General features: G+C 51.1%; 1 protein-coding gene across 1 annotated transcript in view; it reads left to right on the top strand.

Annotated features, from left to right (window-relative positions):
* The window catches only part of LOC108515333 (protein-arginine deiminase type-2), a 52,820-nt gene that overhangs the window by 20,685 nt on the left and 4,693 nt on the right, over positions 1–27,442 (top strand). Inside the window, exons 4-13 of the mRNA XM_017852135.1 lie at positions 2,844–2,905; positions 5,284–5,401; positions 6,405–6,530; positions 12,258–12,436; positions 14,561–14,664; positions 15,423–15,534; positions 16,612–16,719; positions 19,819–19,970; positions 23,465–23,609; positions 24,341–24,434. Of these exons, the coding sequence (XP_017707624.1) occupies positions 2,844–2,905; positions 5,284–5,401; positions 6,405–6,530; positions 12,258–12,436; positions 14,561–14,664; positions 15,423–15,534; positions 16,612–16,719; positions 19,819–19,970; positions 23,465–23,609; positions 24,341–24,434 (1,200 nt within the window). The remainder of the gene's footprint in view (positions 1–2,843; positions 2,906–5,283; positions 5,402–6,404; positions 6,531–12,257; positions 12,437–14,560; positions 14,665–15,422; positions 15,535–16,611; positions 16,720–19,818; positions 19,971–23,464; positions 23,610–24,340; positions 24,435–27,442) is intronic.

The following is a 27,442-nucleotide window of genomic DNA, read 5'->3' as shown; positions in this document are numbered from 1 at the left end:
GTGAAGTCCTAGGGGCATGACTACGGGGTGGGAGGTCTCTGAGGGTGAAGGGGCCAGAAGGTCATTTCAGTGGATTATGGGGACAGGTCATGGGTCATGAGAGAGGAGTTATGCAGCCCTGTGAGAGGTTGGGAGGACGATGAGGGAGCCATACTGTGAAATGCCCACATTTCATAACAGGAAGGTAACAAACCTGTCTGAATTCAATAAATCAAGACATCACAATAAGTATGAGTATTTAGTATTAGGGACGTTGCCTCAGGCAGCCAAGGAGAAGGGCTGGACAAGGAACTGCTGTCTTTCTTTAGAAAGTGTGTTACTGTTTTATTTGATTTTGTTTGCACTATGTCCAAATATTACATGAATAAAATGTTTACATTCAAGAATTCGTAATGAAATAAAGCAGTCTAGAGTGCACCATCACCTCTCTCCTAGCCCATGGCTCCACTGCTATAATGAACCCACCAAAAGGAGTCCCAATGTAATGTCACCTTGCAGCCTAGAGACGAAGGTCACAGGGCTGCCAAGGTGGGGACGTGGGCACTTCCTCTGGGAATGACCTTCAAGGGAGCAAGTCTTGGGTCTTTGACTTTGGGCTGGGCTTTTGGAAACAGCTTGTGGGGAGGTCAGCCTGGGTTCCTTGCAGGGAACAGCAGAGAGAAGGCATCTGGAGCCTGAGGCCCTGCTGAGAGCCTGGCTCTGCTCTGGGAACTTCGGTGGTCACTTCCCTGCTGGAGGCCTGGGTTTCCTCATCTGCATTGTTAGCGGGTGGGGGTGATCACGCCTCCCCTGGGGTGGCCAAGAGAGCACTCCATGGAAAACGCTGTGCACCTGCAGAGCAGGATGCCCGCAAGGGAGAGATCGTTACCTTAAAACGGACAGAGTGGCTCCCTAAAGAGGCTGGACCTGCAGCTCCTTCCCAGGGAGGAGTTTCAGGAAGCTGAGTTCCCTGAAAGGCAGCATTCAGTGGGCGTGACCGGCTGGAAAGTTCACAAAGGTCCAGGAGCCAAAACCAATATTATTCCTGCCCCTGCACCCCAGCCTCTTTACCAGCCCCTGGTGGTACCGCCTTCCCTTCTTTCCCCTGGGGTCCTTATCCTGCACCGGCCTCCCGGCTTACCAGCCCGATTTGCTGACAAGTGACTTCTCTGAACTTGGGTTTGCTGCCCTGTGAAACGGAAGCAATGCTATTTATCTCATGGGACTGTGGACGCCTTGAGAGCAGGTGCTGTGCCTCCACTGCCCATTGCCTAGCACAGTTTCCGGAGCACAGTAGCTCCTCAGCAGTGAAATGTGGAGTGAATGCAATTGGAGGCAGGAGGTTACAAATTATGCCTTACAGCACCTAACTCACCACAGGGCTACAGAGGCTGGGACACAGATGGCTGCCTCTCCCAAGGGCCAGGCGCCCTTGCAGCCTCCTTCTAGACCGGAAAAGTCACATGCAGACCTAGGGTATGCAGGCTATAGGCAAAGGGAGGACCTGAAGGTGATCTCTGGACTCAATTGGGCTCGGTTGGCCCAGAGAAGGGTGACATCAGTGCGCTTCGTGTGCCAGGACCCTCCTCTCCATGCCCTCCAGGCAGAGGGTGTGCCTGCCAAGGGGACTAACCAGGAATGCATTCATTACCACCCAGCACCCACCAGGTCCAAGTCATGCTCAGCATGAGATGAGCCCACTCAGGCAGCTCTAGGGGCCTGGAACCTGCACACGTCACGTGTGTGACACTCCCAACACCTTCCCAACCACATCCCTACTCGACCCCGTCCGTCTCCAACTCAAGGCAATTTCACCTCCCAAGGGACATTTGACAATATCCGGAGATATTTTTGACTGTCACGACTGGGAGGGATGTTACTGGCATCTGGTAGGTAGAAACCAGGTGTGCTGTTAAACATCCTCCAATGCACAGGCTGTACCCACACAAAGAATTATTTGGCTCAAAATGTCAGTAGTGCCTTCCATTGCAGTTAATGCACCTGCTGTAACCAGGAAGGGCCCCATGTTACAGGTGAGGAAACTGGGGCTCAGAGAGGTTGTCTAACCTGCCCAAAGTCACACAGCTTATAAGCAGAGAACCAGGGTCTAAACTCCACCTTGTCTGATGCCAAACCTTTTCATTTCCCTACAGTCTCCACAAAGCCTGTCTCCATGGCAGGCCTAGGGATGCTGAAGGTCCCTTCACTAAAAGAAGGGATAAGTGGGGGCCTGGCCCTGGATCCTCCGTCTGGACTCACAGGTGCCCTCAGACCAGGAGGGGTTGGAGACAGCTTCCCACCCACAGTAAAACCCTCAGTCCTTGAAGGTGGGATCTAGGCCACTGGAAGTTCTTGGAGAGAAAGAGACATGCACACACAGGTGCACGTGTGCACACCTATGCGCATGCCCGGGTAGACTGAGAAAGGCAGTTTGGGAATGCTATGCCTGTAAGTTTTCAGAATATGAGCTATGAATCAAACCAACTGCACCGTGTACCCCAGTTCTGCTAGCATGTGACCTTGGGCATGTGACTTCACCCCTGAACTGAGGCTCTCAGATCTGTGCATCGAGGATCATTCCCCAACCCCCAGCAAGAACAAAGAAGTGGTGGGAGGACCTGGACCTCCCCGATGGCAGCTCTTGCAGCCATAAGCTACGAAGTCCACACAGCGTCTGCCGATGGTCTTCAGTGGGTCGTGGAATGTTGAGGCAGGGGGTTGTGTAAGATGATGTCAGCAAGGTCCTCCCTTCCCCGTGACCAAATGAATGACTGAGATGCACCCTAATCCCACAGGTCTTCCTGGTGCCCCTGCCCCACCCTGCCTGGCAGGCTCAGCAACTCACCCATGTCTCTTCTCCCCAGAGATCTCCCTGGATGTGGACGCAGACCGGGATGGCGTGGTGGAGAAGAACAACCCAAACAAGGTACCTAGCCATCAGGGCAGGCACCACCCTGAACCTGGGGCTTCTGAGGGCGCAGACCCAGATGGTACAGGCAGCCATGGTTCTCCCACCAAGCAGGCAATTCCCATTTCACAGCTCAGGAGATCGAGGCCCAAGACAGGCTCCCAGACACACAGCATACCAATGATGGAACCCACAGATGAGCTCAGGCATCTTATAGAGTCGGCTACAGAGCAGGCTCCTGAGTCTCAGTTTCTCCATCCCGTGATGGGGACGCCCAGTTCATGGAACTGTTGGAAAGGACAAATGTGCCTGCTGCAGAGGAAGCGCTGTGAAGGCATTTGCTCTTATTATTTTGCCTCTTCTTTTAAGACCGGGGAGGTGGGGGAGACAGACCCTCAGGACAGAGGGTCGCATTCATCATTCTCAGTTCCAGGTGCGGTATCATCTCTGCTGGTGCATGCACAGCTCCTCTCCTCTTTCTATTTATTCATTCATTCACCATTCATTCATTTGTTCCCTCATTCATTTACTTATTTTCTTTCATCTTGCATTCCCCACTCCCATTCTGCTGCCCCACAGAGGACCATTTTGCTGGGTTTAATGTGTCTCTGTCTGTTCTGGTGACTCTCAGGAGGCATGTGATGTGGTTGGTGTGCATGTATTTTTAATTTGTGCAGACAGCATGGTGTTCTCTATCTCATTCTCTTTTGTACTTTTCCCTCAACACAGTTTTTAGGCTCCATCAGTCTTGCTCTGTGTACATTCAGGCTGTTGCTTCTAACTGCTTTCCGTTTTCTGCCCTTCTGTATCATCTAAATTTTTGCTGTGGACATATGTGACTTTTATAATAACACTCTGAAGCCTAGGGTAAAGTATACATAGAGGGGTACTTATGAAGTGAAATAAACACAGCCTGATGAGAAGCCTGGGTCCTGGAAGCCTGCTCCCCTGACTCTCTGCAGGTCAGGGGAGGGTTCTCAACCCTGTGGGAGAGTCCCTTCTTCTAGGATCGCGAGCAAGGCTTGCCTGAGACCAGGGCCAGCCCTGCACACTCATTCTCTGAGTCTGTGGCCAAGCCGTATGAAAGTGAACTCCACAGAGGCCTCTGAGGCCTAGCGGCCCCAGGTGAACAGCTTCCAACGTCCCCCAAGGGGCTGTGCAGTCTTGGCAAAGTCACACAATCCCATGAGCCTGAACTTGGCCAGAATTTCTTTTTCTTTTTTTTTTTTTTTATTATACTTTAAGTTCTAGGGTACATGTGCATAACGTGCAGGTTTGTTACATATGTATACTTGTGCCATGTGGGTGTGCTGCACCCATCAACTCGTCATTGGCCAGAATTTCTAAATCTGGGCCAGTGAAGTTTTCACATTTTCTTCACTCATCCTGTAAATATTTGCTGAGCATCTTTTACGTTCCAGGAGTGGGTCAGGCCCAGGGGATGCAGAAAGAACAAGAGAAACACAGCCCTAGCCTTAAGGAGCCCATGGTCCACATTAAAAATTGAGTGTTGTGGATGGCTGTCTCATCACAATTGTCCTAAGTCCTCCCAAAAAGGATGTGTACTGTGCCAGGTGTGGATCTGGGGAAGCTGCTCTGTCCTAGAGAATTAGAAAGGCCTCCAGGAAGAAGAGACACTTATGATGTAATAAAGGAGGGGTAGAGTGGGCCAGGTGGAAAGGGGCAGGATGGCAGCAGAGGGACTGGCATGGGCAAAGGCCTGGGAGCTTGAGTCTTTTGGGAGCAGAAAGGCGCCAGGATGGGTGGGGCAGAGTGAGCGAGGGGCAAGGTGGAAGAGATGAGATAGAGAGGAAGGCAAGTTTCACCAGGCCTTCCAGGCCACAGCAAGGAATCAGGGCTTCATCCTAATTCAACCAGGAGCCCCTGACCTGGCTTCAAGCAGGGAAGCAACACGATCTGACCCGAGTTTGTTCTAGTAGCGCTCTGGCTGCAGCGTAGAAAGTGGAGCACCGTGCAGGTCCTATTTGGAGCACTAGGAGGGCGTCTGGAAACAGCTGGGTGTCATCCATCCAGGCGTCTCCTCCTGAGCTCCCCTAGGGACCTCGGGACCTGTGGTAGAATGTCCGTCTGCTTATTTCTCTGGCCAGCCTCCACCTCCCTGCCTCCACCCATGCCAGACACCATCCACATCAGACAGGAGGCCCATAAATGCCTCGGTCAGCCTTCCTGTCTCTGTGCCTCTACTGAACTTGCCTTTGATGCCCACGTTCATCCTCTGTGGACATCAGTCTTGAGATTCACGTTTGCCAAGTCACAGCTGCCCCAGTGGGTGGCAGCTACTCTTTACCCTCATCCTGGGGCTGTCTCTCTGGTGTCCCATGGGGTCTATACAAGCATAGAGAAGAGAGCACTGACCTTTCTTCCTGCCACTGTAGGCATCCTGGACCTGGGGCCCCGAGGGCCAGGGGGCCATCCTGCTGGTGAACTGTGACCGAGAAACACCCTGGTTGCCCAAGGAGGACTGCCGTGACGAGAAGGTCTACAGCAAGGAAGGTGCCAGCAGGCCCTGCACTTGGGGGGCAGGATGGGAGGAGTGAAAAGATTCATGCCCAGTCCTGGGCTGGGCTGAGGGTGAGGCAGGTATGGACTCAGGCCTCTGGGGATGGTGGACACAAATACCACTCTTGCTTAAAGCCAAAGGCGAAACCATAGGAAATGCATGAGGGCTGGGCTTGGTGGCTCACACATGTAATCCCAGCATTTTGGGAAGCCAAGGCAGGTGGATCATGAGGTCAGGAGTTCAAGACCAGCCTGACCAATATGGTGAAGCCCCATCTCTACTAAAAATACAAAAATTGGCCAGGCATGGTGGCATGCACCTGTAATTCCAGCTACTCAGGAGGCAGAGGCAGAAGAATCGCTTGAACCCAGGAAGCAGAGATTGCAGTGAACCAAGATCACACCACTGCACTCCAGCCTGGGCAATGGAGCAAGACTCTGTCTTGGGAAAAAAGAATAAGAAGAAAATAGACCAGAAGGAAATTCCCCAAAAGGTTAATCATCTCCAGTGTTGGAAATGACAACTGGTTTTTATGCTTTGCTTTTCTTTTTTCTTTTCTTTTCTTTTCTTTCTTTTTTTTTTTGAGACAAGGCCTTGTTCTGTTGCCTAGGCTGGAGTACAGTGGCATGATCATAGCTCACTATAGCCTCAACCTCCTGGGTTCAAGCCATCCTCCTGCCTCAGCCTCCTGAGTAACCAGGATTACAGGCACACACCACCATGCATGGCTAAATTGTTTTTATTTTTGTAAAGATGGGATCTTGCTATGTTGCCCAGTCTGGTGTTTGTCTCCTGGCCTTAAGCGATCTACCCACCTCATCCTCCCAAAGCACTGGCATTACAGGTGTGAGCCACAGCACACAGCCTCTTTATGCTTTTCTATAGTTTCCATTAATACACATCCATGGGGATTTTTTCCTGATTATCAAAGTAAAAGGCAATGGGAAGCTAAGGCTCCAGCAGCAGATCTCTTCATTCTCACCTCCTGTCCCTCAGATCTCAAGGACATGTCCCAGATGATCCTGCGGACCAAAGGCCCCGACCGCCTCCCCGCCGGATACGAGATGGTTCTGTACATTTCCATGTCAGACTCAGACAAAGTGGGCGTGTTCTACGTGGAGAGTGAGTGACCCCAGCCCACCCCAGCCCTTTCTAGCCACCTCTCCTCCTCCCCTTAGCATTTGTGGCCTTCACAGGTGCAGGTGCCGGTGCCTGGAGAAGACCTAGATTGGTCTCTGGGTGATTGTAACCTGGCAATGCTGCTGTCCCATGCAGTTGAAAGACTCCATGGGGACACATCGCTCCTCCTCTCAAAGGAGTCTGGAGTGACATGGGTCTATGTAGAACCCAGAGGCCCTTCTTCCCGACGAATCAGGGGAGGAAGGGCATTTGGGCACTTCTTTTCTGGAGTCATGTCACCTTCAGGATACCTGAGGCAGGGCAGGCACCACCTCTAGGTATTTTCTGCCATCTCTGACTTTCAAAGACCCCCTAAAGATGCAGTGGGCACCCTCGAAGAGTTGACCCCTTGCTCCTCTTGATAGCAACAGGTGTCCTGGGCCCCCACTGTGTAGGGCACGGGCTCCTGCCCTGGAGCTAGTCCTTGTAGCTGCCGGCTCTGCCTCACCCTTTCTGTGAATATGTGTTGAGCTCTTTGGTGCCAGGCGCTGTTCTCAGCTTTGAGATCTCTGCAGTAAACATGACAATCACACCCTGCCCTCGAGGAGCTGCCAGTCTAGCAAGAGAGACATAATCAGTACTACAATTGGAGGAAATGAAATAGAATAAATGAGGAGAATGGCAGGGCAGAGGCACTACTAGATGGGTGCCTCTGGAAAGGCCTCTCTGAGGAGGTGACATCTGAGCTGAGACTCAAACGAACGATAAGAAGGAACCAGCCACTTGTGAGCTGAGGGAAGAGTGTTCTAAGCAGAGGGAACAGCATCTGCAAAGCCTGGAGGAGACCAGTTTGGAGTGTGGGAAGAGCAGATGGAAGCCCAGAGCAGGGTTGGGAGTCAAGGTCAGTGAGCTGGGCCAGGGGCCAGAGCATGCAGACTGGGTTTGGATTTTATTCTGAGTGCAATGGAATGCCATTAGAGGGTTTTATGCAAGGGACTGTCATAATAATGATGTATGTATTTTAAAAGCTCCCTCAGCAAAATAGTCGGCATTGCAATTTGCCATGGTACAAGGCGGGTTGTGGGGTGGCGGGCGGGGGGGGGTGCTTCTGCATGTCCAGCTGCCTAGTGGGGCCAGGATCTCTGGCCCGGCCCTGGACCCACCTCTAGACAGGCCCACTAGATCCAGGGCACTTGCCAGGAGGTGAGTAGGGATCCCGGACCCTCCCATCAGGGAGGTATTTAGCCAGGATGGCAGTGGCCAGCAGTCAACCAATGCCAGTCCTCCTTCTGATCCACCCTGGGCTCCAAGCAGTGACCTCACGCAGGTTGGAATGTGCCCAGAGTCAGGCTGGCTCCGCTGCCCCAGGGGGCCGGAGATGTTGATGTTTACACCATCCAGGCTAAGGTTGTCATGGAGGATGGGGTCACCAGCAGGAGCAGGAGGGATGCAAGCAGGACCTCAACCTTGGCCTCTTGACCTTGGTGTCGTGACATGAGACCTGTGGCAAATCATGATGTCTGGACATTACCTAGAAGTTTCTTCTCTTTGCTAAAGGGAGTGGACTCTGGTCTGTTTCCATAATCTCGTCCCTCCCCATCACTTGCCTTTTGAGACGGGTCCTGAGCAGACTAGAGAAAAGAGGCACTACTGCTGCAAGGGCTTAGAGAATGTCCCTCGGAGCCTCTTATCTGGGCTGCCCATCCTATGGGGAGCAGCCATGACTGAGACAGTGGGGACCCAGAAGAGACAGTTTCCCAATAATGCTGACTCTGCGTGAAAACTCTTAGACAGACAGACAGACAGACAGACAGACACACACACACACACACACACACACACAAGCAAAGGACGACAGATAATTGACCAGTAGCACAGTCTCCTTTTCTTCCAGGTAAACACTTTGGAGTTATGTCAAATTCCAGGTACCCCTATAGATGAGCGAATGTCAGGTGTCCTGGTAGGGTCAGACCAGCTCTCCCCAAGGGCAGGGGGCTGGGTTGGAGACTGAAGGACCCCTACAGGGAGTGCTGGAGTCAGGGAGCTACAATTCTGGGTCCAGGCGAGTCTCCTCACCAGCCCCAGCCTTGGGGTGCTCATCTCTGATGTGGCATGGGAATAGCGAGAGTCCCAACTATCCCGACTCTCCTGGTATGCCGGGTGTGCCAGATGGTGGTGGGGATCCAATGAGGAAGGTGTGTCAGGCACTGAGTGCGGTAGCTGACCTTTGGAAAGCTCTCCATAAATGGCAATTAAGGCTTTCGTTGAAATTATGATGATGACTGTTGGTTATAATGATTGGAGTGGACAGAAGGCTTCAGTTTTCCCAGGAAGACCTGGTGACTGCCTCCGCCTCAAATTCTGCCCAGAACACCAAGCACTGGGGCCTTACCTCTTTATACAAGGATATGGTAATCCAGTTTGCCCAGGACTTTCCTTGTTTTAGCACTGAGGGCCCCTCATGCCAGGAAACCCCTCAGTCCTAGGGAAACCAAATCAGCTGGTCACACTATCAAGGAGTCTCACTGGGAAGTGGAATCATTCCAAAGTAGCTAGAAAGGTGAAGGCAAATCATACCACGTGCTGGCCAATTCCTGGGGCAGAGAGGTCACAGTGGTCAATGGGCCCAGCCCAAGGCACAAGGACCACTCAATAGAGCGGCATTGTTGGTTCCTGCAGAGAGAGCTGGCTACGCTCAGTGTGGGGTCTATGCCGAGCTAGGGATGGGGGATGGGGGAAAGGAGGCTCCTGGGGACAATGGCTGAATTGTTCCCACCAAGGAATCAGTCCACCCGGAGCTGGCCCCAACTGTCAGAAAGCAGCCCAGAATAGAGGTGCATTGTAAATCACAGGCCACGGGCCACATCGGGAGGGAGAAAGCTGCCGGCAGACGGACTAGAACGTGTCCTCCACCTGCCCCACCACCGCCCCGGCCAGATCCCTGTTCCTACCCCAGAATTTGGGGGAGACCCCCAGGTGCTCTGAGCCCTGGGAAAGCTTTGGCTGTGTGGCTTCTGCCAGGACAAGTTGGCTTCTAGGCCTAACTCTCCCCTGAGCATCAGTTCAAGTGCAGCCTGGGGCCTGTGGGCGTGGGAGGGCCCAAGTGCTTGGAAGAAAATGTTTGCGTGATGCTAATCTATCTGAATCCACTGAGTGATAGGGCCGTAGGGTGCACACTATTGTTTCTGGGTGAGCAGGACCTCACTTTCTATTCTTTGGGACTTTCAGTATCTGAATTTTTCCACCTCATTTCTTGGACTCCTCCCTCCCAAGGAAGGATGAGGTGGGACATGGTTTCCCTGCCTTCTGTTCGGAAACTATTCAATGAAAACTCCTTCATGTCCTTGTAATACAGGTCCAAGCAGTGTTATCAATGGTTACCCATGGTTACTGAGGTTACTGAAGTTACTGAGGCTGTGTCATTTGCATTGACCCTGTGGCGTGGGTATCATTATCTCCCACTTAACAGATGAGTAAACTGAGGCTCAGGGAGGTTAAGTGAATTCTCTGAGGTTTTTGGTTTTGTTTTTGTTTTTTTGAGATGGAGTCTCACTCTGTTGCCCAGGCTGAAATGCAGTGGTGTGATATCAGTTCACCACAACCTCTGCCTCCTGAGTTCAAGAGATTTTCCTGCCTCAGCCTCCCAAGTAGCTGGGATTACAGGCATGCGCCACCATGTCCAGCTAATTTTTGTATTTTTAGTAGAGATGGGGTTTCACTATGTTGGCCAGTCTGGTCTCGAACTGACCTCATGATTCGCCTGCCTCGGCCTCCCAAAGTGCTGGGATTACAGGCGTGAGCCACTGCGCCCGGCTCCCTGAGGCTTTATAGCTTGTAAAGCCAGAACAGTATTTAAACCAGGTCCCTCTGACATTGGAAGTCATAACCACTAAGGGAAGCACCCTTAGTGAGATTTATAACCCGGGTCTAATTCGGCACATTGTCCCACAAGAGGAACCCTCCCAAGCCCTGGCTTCATGGTTTATTCACTTATTTCACATGTTTTAATCAAGCACCTGGTTTGTGCCAGGATATTCTGGTTACGTGTTCTAACCCTTGAGCATCTGGTCATTAACGATTATCATTGTCGTTGAAAGCACTAAGCTGAGGCTGATTCTGCCCTTCCAGCTCTCCAGGGCATAAAGAAATTCCTTCTGGAACTGCATAGGGTCCTATCTCCATGCCTTTACCAATGCAAGTATCTCCTCTCCCCACCACACCCATTTCTGCCGCCCCGCAAAGGGCATCACAAAGGCTGCCTTCCTCTGCTCAAATGCTTCCCATCTCGCCTCCTCTGCCCTCCCCACCCTACCCCAAGTAACCAGATTGGATCTCACCCATAGCTGCTGTTATGACGCTTCCCACTTCTGCTGCATCTTATCATCAGCTGAGCACTGCTCTTAGAGAGGCTGCATCTGGACCACCTCTCTCTCCCCGAAGGTCCTTGCCTGATTCATGTGCTCTCAATCTGCCTGAAAATTCCCCCTTGGTCTCTCCCACAGGGAGTGTTGTGGGAGTCATTGGTTCGTTCAGTAGACATTTGTTAAACATGACCATGTGCCAGGCAGGCCCTGGGCCCCACTGGGCCTGTCTCTACCCTTGCACAGGTCACCCACATTTAAAAAGGCTGTGATGAGGCCAGGTGTGGTGGCTCATACCTGTAATAGCAGCACTTTGGGAGTGTGAGGCAGGCAAATCACTTAAGGCAAGGAGTTCAAAACCAACCTGACCAAGATGGTGACAAAACCCTGTCTCTGCTAAAAATACAAAAATTAGCCAGATATGGTGGTGTGTGCCTATAATCCCAGCTACTTAGAAGGCTGAGGCAGCAGAATCGCTTGAACCCAGGAGGCAGAGGTTGCAGTGAGCCAAGATCGTGCCACTGCACTCCAGCCTACGCTACAGAGCGAGATTCTGTCTATAAATAAATAAATAAATAAATAAATAAATAAATGCTGTGATGGAGACGGCAGGGAGCTATGGGAGCTCCAAGCAGGGCCCCTGGCTTTGTCTCTGGGGGATCTGGGCCAGATTGTTGCAAGTGACACAAACCAAGGCCTGAAGGAAGAAGGGACACGATTGTTTCAGGCAAAGGGGGACAGCACAAGTCAAACTGGGAGCTTTCAGGAGGGCAGGAGCACTGGAGGAACCTGCCTTTCCGCCCAGCCACAAAAATGGACAGCCCATGCACTGGCCTTTACACCAACATGGCTTCCATGATATGGAGGGAATTTTTGGTACTAATGGGCACGTTTATGTTTTGTTTATACAAAGGAGATGAGAGCTTGGGATTCAGAATTGGACTTGAATCTGAGTCCCAGCTCAGCTATTTACTGGCTCTCTGACTTTGGACAAGCCACTCCTCCTTTCTGAGATCGGTTTCCTCATCTGTGAAATGGAAACAATTTCATCCTCCCCTGACACCACTAACTGCTCAGCTGGCAATTTCCTATCAGCCATTCACGAGAGAGCTTGTTCATTTTATAGACGGGGAAGCCAAAAGCCAGAGAGGGTGACTGTCTGGCGAAGCGCCACACAGCCAGCACACAGCAGTGCTAAGAAAATGACAATGACTCCTAGCCATGGCCATTCTGGTGGCATTTTCTGCTTGTGCTTTTCTCTCTGTCTAGAGAACAAACTACTTTGCCCTTTTGTCCCCATCAGTGATACCACCCCACTGACCTCTTTCTGATGTGGGTGAGAGTCTGACGTTGGTCCTTTTCCCTCCAGACCCGTTCTTCGGCCAACGCTATATCCACATCCTGGGCCGGCGGAAGCTCTATCATGTGGTCAAGTACACGGGCGGCTCCGCGGAGCTGCTCTTCTTCGTAGAAGGCCTCTGTTTCCCCGACGAGGGCTTCTCAGGCCTGGTCTCCATCCATGTCAGCCTGCTGGAGTACATGGCCCAGGTGAGGGCTCCAGGCTTCCACCACAGGGGATACCTCTGGGGCCAGGGTGGGGCTTTTACCAGTGGGCCATTCCTAGGAGCCCACATTATGCTCCACCCCGCTCAAAGCGCCAAGGAGGTGGGTCCAGGCTAGGAGACCTCGATGACCCCTGCAAAGCCAGCATGTGCCTACCAGGGTCCTCTGAGCCATGCTCCTGGGTCCACTGAGCCAGTCTCCTTGCTGCTCCTGCTCCCCACGGATTCCCTGTGGGCAATGTTTTCTGACACATTCCATACCTGTGCCCTGGCCTTCCTTGCTCCCTGCCTAGGTCTAAGGCCCAGAGTCCTGCTGATTAGCACAAGGCTCTAAGCAGCCACCCAGGTGGGGTTTGCTGACCACCTACTGTGCGGTCCTACTCTGTACTTCCTGTCCTACTCTGGTCCCTCCCCCAACTGTGGGTTATACCATCTCTGACTGCAGGCTGAACCCCAAATCCCAGTTTCAGGTTGTGCCCTACCTTGGGGCCAAGCATCTCAGCTAGCTTTGCTCTTGCTTTCGGGAGAAGCTGGATGAGAAGAAGCGGTCCTGTCCCTCTAGGGAAGCCCGCCTCACTGAGGGCATGCTGTGTGCACAAGAGCCTCTCATCATAAAGACCTTTCATCCCCAGACCCTAGTCTCTCAGGCCCACCCTGTTTCACTCAGAAAAAAAGCAAGGGACCTGACTGCTCTCACAGACACAAGAGCCCCTCATTTTTATCCCCAGGCCACTTTCGGAAAGGATACAATGGGTGCTATACAAGGGTGAGGCTGGATCTAGCTGAGACGTATGAGAATGAGCCCTGGCAGCAGACTGCCCAGGTTCAACTCCTGGTTTAACCACCACAAGACACTAGGCAAGTGAATTAAGCATCCTGTGAATTTCTTTAGTTAAGGGTAATACGCCGTACTTTCTCCATCTGTAAGACAGAAAGTCCAAAAAGCATCTGCTGCCTGGAGTGGTTGTGAGCATCCAAACTTATAAAGTTCTACTTACAAAGCACCCTCAAGCTCCCTGGGAAGTACAAAAGGCAAAGCTAACAGGATAGAGGACAGGGATGGGGCTTCTGATGGCACCCATGCCCAGGGCAGCCGGAACCCCAGGATCTCTCAACCACCCACAGAGACTCAAAAGGCAGACCACAGCAAGCAAGGCAAGCCATGCAACAGTCCCACCACCCCCTCACCTCCCCACCAAGGATGGGGTCCATTTCCTATAGCTTTTGAAAGCCAGCCCCACAAAGGAACCCTGGAATCAGACCTCACTTTCCCTCGGGTTCCAGGCAAGCTGCTTGACCATTCCTTAAAACAAAACAGTCTGTACATAGCAAAACTGACCCAAAACAATGCCAAAATGCCCACACACAAAAAAGGGCAAGGTGCCCAGGGCAAAAACAGAGGAAGGCGAGGGGCTGGTTCAACCGTTGCGTGGGGCGATTTCAGGAAGAGAAGTTTGATAGAACAAGATAGGACAGTGGTTAAGAATGTGAACTCACCGGGCGCGGCGGCTCAAGCCTGTAATCCCAGCACTTTGGGAGGCCGAGGCGGGCGGATCACAAGGTCAGGAGGTCGAGACCATCCTGGCTAACACAGTGAAACCCCGTCTCCACTTAAAAAATACAAAAAATTAGCCAGGCGAGATGGTGGCGCCTGTAGTCCCAGCTACTTGGGAGGCTGAGGCAGGAGAATGGCATGGACCCGGGAGGTGGAGCTTGCAGTGAGCTGAGATCCGGCCACTGCACTCCAGCCTGGGCGACAGAGCGAGACTCCGTCTCAAAAAAAAAAAAAAAGAATGTGAACTCAGCAGCTGACTGCCTGGATGTAAAGCCTGGCTCTACCACTTACCAACCATGTGACCTTGGGCAGTTAACGGCCCCATGACTCAGTTTCCCCATCTGAAAAGTGAGGATCATAGCAGTATCTACCTCCTGCGGTGGTCGGAATGCAGAAAAGAATTGGCACATGTGAAAGTACTTAGCACAGGCTTAGTGCACAGCAAGTACTCAGGAAATGTATTCACTGTCATCAGTTTCACCCACTTTGAAAGGCAGGCAAAGAAAGCACCCTGACAAGACTTTTGACCCCCCACGCCTTGTCTCTCACACCCAGGACATTCCCCTGACACCCATCTTCACGGACACCGTGATATTCCGGATTGCTCCGTGGATCATGACCCCCAACATCCTGCCTCCTGTGTCGGTGTTTGTATGCTGGTAAGGGGTGGCCCCAGCCCGGAGAGGCAGCATGACAGAGTGGCCAAGAGCCGAGTCAGATGGACATGAGTCAAGTTCCTGGCCCCATCACTTACCAGTGTGTTACCTTGAGCAACTTTCTCAGCCTCTCTGAAATGCCCACATCATAGAGTCACGGTGAGGATTAAATGAGACGAAGCAGGCAAAGCATTTATCCAAGATCCAGCATGCAGGGTATACTCTAAAAATAATAGCCGCCATTCTGTTCTCTTGCTTAACCCCCTACCACGCACTTAGCAACCTCCTATGCAGTGGAAATGCAGCTTGTCTGACTCATTCATTAAACAGACTTTTATTGACCACCTATTATGAGCTAGGTCCACAACAGCAAGATGAGAACCAAGGGAGAAAGTGCCTATGATTAGATGTCTGGCAACCCAAAAGGGACCCCTTGGGTCCTTATATCCATCCCATCTTCATGCCAGGCATAGCTCTTATTTGAAAATCTGTGGAGTCAGAGGTGTAAGGCATTGGGACAGGTGGGGGTAAGAGTTCCCCTCCTCATTTTATTTGTTCATGACCTTGACAAATGCCACATGAATGGGTGGGTTTACTTGGCCTTTGATTCCAGCAGCCTTTATAAAGGTGGCCGTGAGCACAGGTGTAGACTGATCTGCCCAGCATAGCCCAGAGATACCAGCTGCTGTCACCATCTCAGGGAGATGACTCTGGCCCCTCCTCACCCTTTCTCTTGGCCTCTCCTTCCCCCACTTTCTCAGCATGAAGGATAATTACCTGTTCCTGAAAGAGGTGAAGAACCTGGTGGAGAAAACCAACTGTGACCTGAAGGTCTGCTTCCAGTACATAAACCGAGGCGATCGCTGGATCCAGGTGAGGAGCCCAGGTCCAGGCTGGGAAGGACATGACCCCAGGGTCAGGCAAAGAAGAGTCGGCTTCATGTAAACTGCCCGGCACCCAGCAGCTCTGCAGATGGAGATTCTTCTGTCAGCTCAAATCTGCACACGTGCACAAAGACATGAACATAGAAGGCAGTGCACTGCAGTGCTGCTTCTTGTAGTAGCAAAAGATTGCAAAGCAACCTAAATGTCTGTCCGTGGAGGACTGAGTAACAGCCTTCCCGGAAGTTCTGTACAACCGCTAAAAAGGATGAAGCCAGTCTCTCAATATGGATACGGGATGTGCTTCAAGTTAAGTTGTTACTCAAAGGAAAACATATTCAGGATGCTGTTTGCTATTTGTGTGTTTTGTTTTGTTTGAGACGGGGTCTCGCTCTGTCACCCAGGCTGGAGTGCAGTGGCACGATCTCAGCTCACTTTAACTTCCACCTTCCGGGCTCAATCAATCCTCCCACCTCAGCCTCCCAAGTAGCTGGGACTACAGGCATGCACCACCACACCTGGTTATTGTGTTTTTTAAAGTGAGGTCTAGGTCATACACGGTGGATAATGCCTGCATTCCCAGCACTTTGGGAGGCTGAGGTGGGAGAATTGCCTGAGACCAGGAATTCAAGACATGCTTGGGCAACATAGCAAGACCCTGTCTCCACAAAAAAATTTAAAATTAGCCTGGCATGGTAGTGCACACCTGTAGTCCTAGCTACTCAGAGGCTGAGGCAGGAGGACCGCTTGAGCCCAGGAGTTTGAGGCTGCAGTGGGCCATAATCATGACACTGCACTCCAGCCTGGGCAACAGAGTGAGACCCTGTCTCAAAAAAAAAAAAAAAATGGAGCTGATATCGGTAAGAAACCTGCTTGTGATGTGCAGAGACCGCCTGTGGATACCTATGCTGCCATCATCAGTGTGAGGGGAGGAGAATGGGGGACCAGGGGATGGGGAACAAGATAGACATTCTTTTTCCTTGGTGCTCTTGTGTTTCTCGAGTTTTCTGCCCATGTGCACAAATTGTCCCTTGGGCTCATCTAACAGCTCTCCTTGGTGTCCCTGCAGGATGAAATTGAGTTTGGCTACATCGAGGCCCCCCACAAAGGCTTCCCCGTGGTGCTGGACTCCCCCCGAGATGGAAACCTAAAGGACTTTCCTGTGAAGGAGCTCCTGGTAAGATGCTTAAGGCCACTTGGGGATGGAGGATGATCCCGGAGACTCTCATAAGACAGAGTGGTCAGGAGACCCTGGGCCACCCTGACACATTCATCTGCTGCCCAGAGCCTCTGTTTCTCCTCTGCAAAACGGATCACTTGGGATAGCCGCCTCTGAGGTCCTTTCCTGCTCTGATAACTGATGTTTTTCCAAAACATGGAGCGTTTTCTAGTGGGAAATGGGAACTAAGGGAAATAGAGTAAGACCTAGTTCCAGAGGCCCTGGTCCCTGCTGCTGCCCTTCCCCTCCAAATTGCAGCAAAGTGAGTTAAGTAAGTTTCAAAGAAGAAAAAAACACAGTTATGCAATTGTCAAAAATCATGGTTCCGACTTCCAAGTTCATCAGCACCTTGAGGCTATGGTTTTCGGTGCATGTGTGGGTGTGTTTTTGTTTTTGTTTTCCGAGACGGAGTCTTGCTCTGTCACCCAGGCTGAAATGCAGTGGCTCACTGCAACTTCCATCTTCCGGGTTCAAGCGATTCTCCTGCCTCAGCCTCCCAAGTAGCTGGGATTACAGGCATTCAGCATCACGCCTGGCTAATTTTTGTATTTGTACTAGAGATGGGGTTTCACCGTACTGGCCAGGCTGGCTTCGAACTCCTGACCTCAGGTGATCTGCCCAACTTGGCCTCCCAAAGTGCTGGGATTAGAGGCGTGAGCCACTGTACTCGGCCTTGTTTTTTGTGTGTTTGTTTTTAAGCCATCTGACTCCTCCCATTCTGGAAGCCATTCTCACTCCCCTTTTAGGCCCTCAACTACCTAGTGTGTGAGGGCAGAACTGAAATCAATCTTTCTTTTGTCTGCACTCTTCTGCCCTGAACACGCTGGGGGAGGTTTGAACAGGGCATGAAACAAGAGACTGGAGTAGGTCGGGGACTTTTCCCAAGGTCACATGCAGGACAGCGTTCCTGTCAGATGCCAGGGCTGCCCAGAGCTGACCCTGTGCCAGGTTCACACCTGTTCTGCCCCACATTCCTAACCCAGTGCCCTGTTCACAAGGAGATGCTAGAGCCAATGATCTCGGCACAGAACTTTGGAATGTCAGGCGGACCTGGTCTTGAGTCCTAATTGCACCTCTTTGCAGCCATGTGATCTTGGGCAAGCAATTACCTTCCACAAGCCTCAGTTTCCTCATCTGTAAAATGGGGATAGAAATGATATCAGTCTCACAGAATGTTGTGAAGATTGAAAGCGTTATATAAGACATCAGTGCCATCGCTAATATAATGACCATTATTCGCCGTTGTTATGGTTATCATTCCCCGGTCCCTGTCCTCAGTGAGCCTGTTGTCCACTTTCCCTAATACTGTGAGGAGTAGAGTCAAACTAACCACCAGCAATGGTTGCCACAGGCATGAGAAATGAGGCCTTTCCAGGTCACCACCTGCCTTCAGTATTCCAGGCTGGCCTGGTTCCAAGGCCCCCGGCTGCATTGTTCCTTGAGGCCCAGACCAGGCCCAGCTTTGTGCTGCATACCTGCCCACCTGTATGGTGCTGCAGAGCCCCAGCACCCCAGCCTCGGCAAGCTCCCATGTTGCCAGCTGGGGCCCCAAGGTGAGAAAGCGCTAAGCTGCTACCATCCACCCCATGGGCTCAGCTGTCCCTGGAGCCTCTCAGCTGAGCCAGGATAAGCCACATCCTCCTACTCCACTGGATTTTGTCAAGCAAGCTTCATCCCAAGCCCAGTGCAAGCTCCCAAACAAAATTCCTATATTTGTACCCCAAAAGTCATGAGAGGAATCTTAAATTTCAGGGGCCAATGGGGTTGTGTCTTGTGTGCTAACTCCAGTTTTTTGGAGCTCTGTGTGAAGAAGGGTTCTGAGGCTTCCTCTGGGCTCAGTGGCAAGTCTGGCAGGTTGAGACTGGGTTGAGATGGCATGTATATTCATAGCTGCCACTTTTGCACGTATTGGTCAGCTTCACCAAGTAACAAACCAACCCGAAATCTCCATGACTGACAACAGCAAAGGCCTGTGTCTTGCTGGCATTCCATGTTGATTGCTGCTGCTGGTCTGCCACTCTGCTTCTTCATGCCTTCCTCACTCTAGCACTCAAGGTGCCAGAGCAGCCCCAGTCTGGGAAATGCCATTCTCCTAGCACAGGGAGAAGTCAAAGAGTTGGCAGACACACGTGGGGGTTCCTATGGCTTCTGCTGTTCACTGGCATGCATCCCTTCTGCTCACATTTCATTGGCCAAAGCAAGTCATGTGACCAAATCTGACACTGGGCAGGGAAGTCTATTCCTTTTGTAGGAAGATGCCAGAAGTCACATGACGATGGGTAAGGATGCAAAATTCTCTTACTGCGCAGTAATAATACAAGCTGCTCCCCTTCCTCAGGTTACCTAATCTGGTACCTCTTTATAGATGGGGAAATGAGCCAGACGCAGTGGCTCACCCCTGTAATCCCAGCACTTTGGGAGGCCAAAGTGGGTGGATCACTTGAGGTCAGGAGTTCGAGACCAGCCTAGGCAACCCAGTGAAACCCCATCCCTACTAAAAATACAAAAATGAGGCAGGGGTGGTGCTTGCCTGTAATCGTAGCCACTGGGGAGGCTGAGGCAGGAGAATCACTTGAACCTGGAGGCAGAGGTTGCAGTGAGCTGAGATTGCACTACCTCACTCCAGCCTGGGCGACAGAGCAAGACTCCATCTCAAAAACAAGCAAACAACAACAACAACAACAACAAAACAGATGGGGAAACTGAAAGCGCATAACATAAAATGGGGACTAATCCTGAAATCACCAATATGTATCTGTGCTTGGGAAACAGAGGCACACACAGGAATGCAGATGCCCACACACTCACATTCACACTCCCACTCACTCTCACACACACTCTCACCTGCACTCTCACACTTACACCATCATGCTCACACACTCAGCCTCCCCATGCCCAGGCCCCTGCTCTTTGTTAATCATAGGAAGACCATGGACAACCGGCCTAGAAACTAAGTGCCCACAGACCCAGACTGAAGGTGGTAAAAGAGGGTAGCTGGCTTGGGGGCTGAGGACCCTGGCTGCAGAAGACTAATGCAGGTGTGTGCCCTCTGCCTAGGGCCCAGATTTTGGCTACGTGACCCGGGAGCCCCTCTTTGAGCCTGTCACCAGCCTTGACTCGTTTGGAAACCTGGAGGTCAGCCCCCCAGTGACCGTGAACGGCAAGACATACCCTCTTGGCCGTATCCTCATCGGGAGCAGCTTTCCTCTGTAAGAGAAGCCAGGCTGGGGCTGGGGGCTATGGGAGTGGGGAGGTCACTGTTTCTCTTTTAGGGTGGCCTGGGTTGCTCACACATGGAGCAAGTGGCTGGGAGAATTATTCCCTCCCACAACTTCCTGTTAAGAGACTGACACTCTTGGAAAGAAAATTAAGCTAACCTTTACATCTTTGTGTGATTTAGGATCTAATATATAACTAAATAAACAACTCTCTTCCCCACATGGAAAGGCGTGTGATGAGATTATAAATCAGCTGGTTGGCCAGGAGATCAGCTGGTTGGCCAGGTGAGAGCTGGATTACAGCTCTCACCTGTAATCCCAACACTTTGGGAGGCCGAGTTGAGCAGATCATTCAAGTCCAGGGGTTTGAGACCAGCTTGGGTAACATGGCAAACCCTGTCTCTACAAAAAATACAAAAATTAGCCAGCCATGGTGGCATGCACCTGTAGTCCCAGCTGCTCAGGAGGCTGAGCTGGGAGGATCACTTGAGCCTGGGAGGTGGAGGTTACAGTGAATTGAGATCAGGCCACTGCACTCCAGCCTGGGCAACAGAAAGAGACCTCATCTCAAAAATACGTAGATAGGTAGGTAGGTAGGTAGATAGATAGATAGATAGATAGATAGATAGGCTGGGCACAGTAGCTCATGCCTATAATCCCAGCACTTTGGGAAGCAGAAGCAGGCAGATTGCTTAAGGCCAGGAGTTCGAGACCAGCCTGGACAACATGGCAAAACTTCGTCTCTACTAAAAATACAAGTATTAGCAGGCATAGTGGTAATCCCAGCTTCTTGGGAGGCTGAGGCATGAGAATTGTTTGAACCTGGGAGGTAGAGGTTGCAGTGAGCTGAGATCATGCCCCTGTACTCCAGCCTGGGTGACAGAGAGAGATTTTGTCTCAAAAAACATTAGGCCAGGTGCGGTGGCTCACGCCTGTAATCCCAGTACTTTGGGAGGCTGAGGTAGGCGGATCACCTGAGGTCCGGAGTTTGAGACCAGCCTGACCAACGTGGAGAAACCTCGTCTCTACTAAAAATACAAAATTAGCTGGGTGTGGTGGCGCACGCCTGTAATCCCAGCTACCAGGAGGCTGAGGCAGGAGAATCGCTTGAACCCAGAAAGCAGAGGTTGCAGTGAGCCAAGCTCATGCCATTGCACTCCATCCTGGGCAACAAGAGTGAAACTGCGTCTCAGAAAACAAAATTAAATTAAATATTAAATAAATCAGCTGGGGAAGGGAGGGAGGAGTCCAGAAAAGGAAAACTGACAGGTATGAGTGGGAGCATACCAATGAATCCTCAGGAATACCATACTTAAAAGAGGTATGAGCAGATGTAGTCCTGCCCCAGAAATGTGACTCCCTGGCTCCCAGGCCTGTCCATGATTCTCCTCACTCCCTGCCCAGTTGATCCACCAGCCAGTGAAAAGATTCTTCCTTGTCAGGGCAGTCGCTGGGAAGAGAGTGAATACCTTAGGTTCTCATGCCACAAAAGGGCTGCCAGGAGCCTGCACAGATGGGATCAGCCAGGATTTGGGCACCAGGTTCCTCCGAGTCACATGGGATGCTCAACCTTCTGTGGGAGGCCACTGGCACAGGCAGCGATTGTTTGCCCACTCTTGCCTCCTTCTCCCCCCACTCAGTGGCCACTCATTCACTCAGCAACCATTTCCTGAGCACCAGCCAAGTGCCAGGCCCTGTGTCAGGCACAGGATCCCAAACAGGAGGCCCAGCCCCTGCCTTCAAGGAGATGGCAGAGGTCTCAGGCATGCACATAGACCCTGATGAAATAGAGGGACGTAAAATGACAGAAAGAATGACAGGGAGTCAGGGCAGCCCAGGGAGGGGCCCCCAATCCCCTTGAGGAGCTCAGGGAGGGCCCCTTAAAGACAAATATTTACTGAGAACCTACTCTGTGCCAGGCACTATGCTAGGCTCTGGGGATACAGCAGTGACCAAACAGGCGAAGTCCCAGCTCTCAGGGAGTTTACAACTGGGTAAGGGCAGTACAGAAAATAAACATGGAAGCAAGTAAATCAATTAGATAATTCTGAATGCTGATACATGCAATGGAGAAGATAAAACAGGGTGACTTCATAAAACATTCCTGGGGACAGGGGTGCCTTAGCTGTTGTTTTTTTGAAGACGTGACTAGAGTTGAGGCTTGGATGTTAAGAAGTAGGCAGCCATCAGGAGATCGTAAAGGAAGCGCATTCCATACAGAAGGAACAGTAAAAGGAAAAGCCCCAAGAGATAGCAAGTGTGGCAGGTGGCTGGAGCAGACAGAACTAAGGGAAGGGAGGGAAGCAAGGGAGGAGGGCCAGCCAAGAGCCAGATCAGAAAGGAATTTCTTGGCCACCCTAAGGAGCTAGGGTTATCTTCAGAGGATAATGGAGAGATCAAAGACCTTGGGGAGTCTAGAAATGAGGAAGGGCTGGCCAGGCACGGTGGCTCATGCCTGTAATCCCAGCACTTTGGGAAGCCGAGGTGGGCAGGTCACAAAGTCAAGAGATCGAGACCATCCTGGCCAACATGGTAAAACCCCATCTCTACTAAAAATGCAAAAAAAATAGCTGGGCGTGGTGGTGGACACCTGTAGTCCCAATACTTGGGAGGCTGAGGCAGGAGGATCACTTGAACCAGGGAGGCAGAGGTTGCAGTGAGCCGAGATCGTGCCACTGCACTGGCAACAGAGTTAGACTCCCTCTCAAAATACAAAAACAAACAAGCAAACAAAAAAAAGAAATGAGGAAGGGCTTTCTGGAGGAGGTGTCTCTTGAACTGATTAAAGATTAAAGTAAGTCCAGGCACAGTGGCTCACACCTATAATCCAGCATTTTGGAAGGCTGAGGCGGGTGGATCACGAAGTCAAGAGTTCAAGACCAGCCTGGCCAACATGGTGAAACCATGTCTCTACTAAAAATACAAAAATTAGCCAGGCGTGGTGGCACACGCCTATAGTCCCAGCTACTCAGGATGCTGAGGCAGGAGAATTGCTTGAACCTGGGAGGCAGAGGTTGCAGTGAACCAAGATCATGCCACTGCACTCCAGCCTGGGCAACATAGCAAGACTCCATCTCGGGGGAAAAGAAAGATTAAAATAAGTGGAAGTTAATGTAGCAAAGAAGCACATGGATGATGGCAGATCTGGGAGCCCTCCTGTGCCCTAGCCCCCTCCAGCAGGCCAGGTGGGACTCTCACACACAGAATGTGGCCTCCGCACAGTCACAGGCACCCTCGAGGGCTGAAGCCTGGGCTCCATGCCCTTCATACAGGCCGCAGCTGCAACTAACACCTACTTCTTTCCCCTTGGACTCAAATGCCTTACTGCCTGTGCCAGAGTCTCTTAACCCAACCTAGTCTCCTTCCTGGGACTTCTCTGCTGATGCCACTTTGGGTCCGGGATGGGTCCCAGAGACCAAACTCCTTTCGCAGGCCCTCTGGTAAGGTGGGTAGTTTTCTGAAACTCCTCTTCCTCCCTTCTCCAGGTCTGGTGGTCGGAGGATGACCAAGGTGGTGCGTGACTTCCTGAAGGCCCAGCAGGTGCAGGCGCCCGTGGAGCTCTACTCGGACTGGCTGACTGTGGGCCACGTGGATGAGTTCATGTCCTTTGTCCCCATCCCCGGCACAAAGGTAAGCTAGCTCCCTGTGGCTGGAGTGAATGGGGTAGCGGCAAACCCATATATTACCAGCCCCTGCCAGCAGAGGGCAAGAGCTAGGGGAACCAGACAGCATAAAGGAAGGAGGAAGTAGGCCAAAGCTGGTTTGCATGTTGTTGCTGTGGTAGGTAAAATTTTAACCCCATAAATCCAAAATGTTAGCATTTCAACATGTAATCAACCTAAAAATTATTAACAAGAGATTTAAATTCTTTTCTCATACTAAATCTTCAAAACCTGATAAGGATTTTTACTCATATGATACATCTCAATTCAGACTAGCCACAGCTCAAGTGTTCAATAGTCACACAAGGCTAGTGGCTACTGTGTTGGCGGTAACACTCTAGAGAGAAACAGAGCATGCACCTGTGGCACTGGAAAGAGGTTCTTTCATTTTTTTATGGGTACAACTTCATACCCTGGAAATTCCCTGCAAATTGCGTGGCTGCTTGGCAACTTGGAGAAGTCCTGTCCAAGGCCACCTTTGGCTCTGAGCCTTGACCTGGTGACATTGCTGAGGTAGAGGAAAGGTGAGAAATATTCCTCTGAAGCAGAGAACACCCTCCCCGGCAGCCTTTGCCACTCGGCGTTGGGGGCCTGAGGCAATGAGCAGGCAAGGCACTGGGTCCTCAGCACAGGGCCTCCGCTGTGCTCCTTGGGTGCCTTCCCACTGCTGACTCTGTCCCTCTGGACTGTCTCTTGGAGAAATTCCTGCTGCTTATGGCCAGCACCTCGGCCTGCTACAAGCTCTTCCGAGAGAAGCAGAAGGACGGCCATGGAGAGGCCATCATGTTCAAAGGTGAGTGGTCACAGGGCCTTGGCAGGAAGTGGCGAGCTGGAGGCCCCAGAGAGACCCTCGGGAGGGTGGGGCAGATGAGCACTTTGTCCCTGAGCACCCAGCTCCACTTCCCTGGGTGTCTGGCCTGATCCGGGGTTTGCGAGGTCGCCGTGGTGGGAAGCACCTCTGGCCTCCTGTGACCTTTGTTGTGGTTGGGTGGACTGTGAGCAGCCCATAGCTCCTTAGTGTCACCAGCAGTGCATAGCTCATCTTCAAGGCCTAGTGTATACTTTAAATGGCAGCAGACCCAGTGGAGGGTTAAATGGTTGAAAACTGACATGCAGCTAGGTCTGGTGGCTCATGCTTACAATTCCAGCACCTTCGGAGGCTGAAGCAGGAGGATCACTTGAAGCCAGGAGTTCGAGACCAATCTGGGCAACATAGTGAGAGCCCCATCTCTATAATACCTTTTTTTTTTTTTTGAGACAGAGTTCCACTCTTGTTGACCAGGCTGGAGTGCAATGATGAAATCTTGGCTCACTACAACCTCCGCCTCCCAGGTTCAAGCGATTCTCCTGCCTCAGCCTCCCAAATAGCTGGGATTACAGGCATGCACCACCAAGCCCAGCTAATTTTTTGTATTTACTAGAGATGGAGTTTCGCCATGTTGGTCAGGCTGGTCTCGAACTCCTGTCCTCAGGTGATCCACCTGCCTCAGCCTCACAAAGTGCTGGGATTACAGGCATGAGCCACCACACCCAGCCTCTCTATAATAAAAATTTTGAAAAAGAAAAGAAAACTGATGCGCAGTCTGCATTCAAGGAGCTTGTATTTTAGAAAGAGAGATAGAGAGAAAAATAGATACAATACAATTTAGGGACAGGAAGAAAAGTGGACTTTGGTGGGCAAAAGGCATATGGTCAGACATCATGGTTGTCAGCCCAGGAGTGAGACATGATCTTCTACATTTGGACATTCACATAATTGGGACATACATAGATGGAATGAGATTTGCATTTGAATTAATCACGGAAAGAGGGAAAGATGATCAGGTGGAGACAGCCAGCCAGGTTACAGACACCATGCCAATTCCTCATACTTTTTTTTTTCTTTTTCAACTTCTATTTTAGATTTAGGGCATACATGTGCAGGTTTGTTACCTGAGTATATTGTGTAATTTGGGATATGAATGATCCCATCACACAAGTACTGAGCATAGTAGCCAATAGTTAGTCATTCAGCTCTTTCCCTCCTGTCTCCCTCCCACTCTAGTAGTCCCCAGTGTTTTGCTGTTGCCATCCTTATGTCCGATACCTTTTTTATTGTGATAAAATATACCTAATCTAATACATTTGTTTGTTTTTTCTTTGTTTTGTTTTGTTTTATCTGAGACAGAGTTTTGCTCTGTCTCCCAGGCTGGAGTGCAGTGGCGCGATCTCAGCTCACTGCAAACTCCACTTCCCAGGTTCACGCCATTCTCCCGCCTCGGCCTCCCAAGTGGCTGGGACTACAGGCACCCGCCACCACGCCCAGCTAAATCTTTTTTTGTATTTTTAGTAGAGACAGGGTTTCACCGTGTTAGCCAGGATGGTCTCGATCTCCTGACCTCGTGATCCGCCCACCTTGGCCTCCCAAAGTGCTGGGATTACAGGTGTGAGCCACCGTGCCTGGCCTACATTTGTTATTTTAACCATTTGTAAGGGCACAGTTCCAGGACATTAAACATATCTACAATGCTAGCTAAGCATCAGCACTCTCTATATCCATTATACTTTTTTTTTTTTTTTTTTTTTTTTTTTTTTGAGATGGAGTCTCGCTCTGTCACCCAGGCTGTAGTGCAGTGGTGCGACCTCAGCTCACTGCAAGCTTCGCCTCCAAGGTTCAAGCCATTCTCCTGCCTCAGCCTCCTGAGTAGCTGGGACTACAGGTGCCCGCCACCATGCCTGGCTAATTTTTTGTATTTTTAGTAGAGACAGGATTTCACCGTGTTAGCCAGGATGGTCTCAATCTCCTGACCTCATGATCTGCCCGCCTCAGCCTCCCAAAGTGCTGGGATTACAGGCGTGAGCCACCATGCCCAGCCTGTTTTTTTCTTAAATTACTTTTGTCACTTTTCTGCTTGGTATCCACTCCCGCAGCTGGTTGATACTTACATGACTGCCCCTCAGATCCAAAGACAGTTCTCCTGACTGTCACTGATGTCTAGGACAGACAAGACCAATTTAACACCACTACCCTTTTTAAATTCCCCATCAATGGGAAGTTTGTTCTTGGATTGGCAAGCTTGAGTCCTGACTTTCTGGAGGCTTCCTCTCTAATATTAAACATACCCTCAAAAACTACCCATAGGATATAGGGACCATTATTTTTGTACAAATAGGGACAAGCAGTGCCCCAGATTTCTCCTTGTATTTTAGAAAGAGAGATAGAGAGAAAATAGATATAATGCGGTTTGGGGACAGGAAGAAAAGTGGACTTTGATGGGCAGAAGGCATGGTCAGACATCGTCGTCGTCAGTACAGGAGTGAGACATTATTTCCTGGACTTAGACATTCACATAATTGGGACAGACATAGAGAGGATGCGCGGATGTGCAGTCAGCAGAGACTGGAAGCACACAGGAGACCTGGAGAGGAAGGCGAATCAGGCGATGCCAAAGAGCCAGGATCTCTGCTGGATCAGAGCCCACAACATTGGGGGAAAACACATCCCTTTAAAAGATGATAAAAACTACAGACTTGGCCGGGTGCGGTGGCTCAAGCCTGTAATCCCAGCACTTTGGGAGGCCGAGACAGGTGGATCACGAGGTCAGGAGATGGAAACCATCCTGGCTAACATGGTGAAACCCCGTCTCTACTAAAAAAAATACAAAAAACTAGCCGGGCGATGTGGCGGGCGCCTGTAGTCCCAGTTACTCGGGAGGCTGAGGCAGGAGAATGGCGTAAACCCGGGAGGCAGAGCTTGCAGTGAGCTGAGATCCGGCCACTGCACTCCAGCCCGGGCAACAGAGCGAGACTCCGTCTCAAAAA

The sequence above is a fragment of the Rhinopithecus bieti genome, unplaced genomic scaffold, assembly GCF_001698545.2.
Source record: "Rhinopithecus bieti isolate Rb0 unplaced genomic scaffold, ASM169854v2 scaffold_33652, whole genome shotgun sequence".
Taxonomy (NCBI): Eukaryota; Metazoa; Chordata; class Mammalia; order Primates; family Cercopithecidae; genus Rhinopithecus; species Rhinopithecus bieti.
This window is presented reverse-complemented; position numbering and strand designations above follow the sequence as displayed.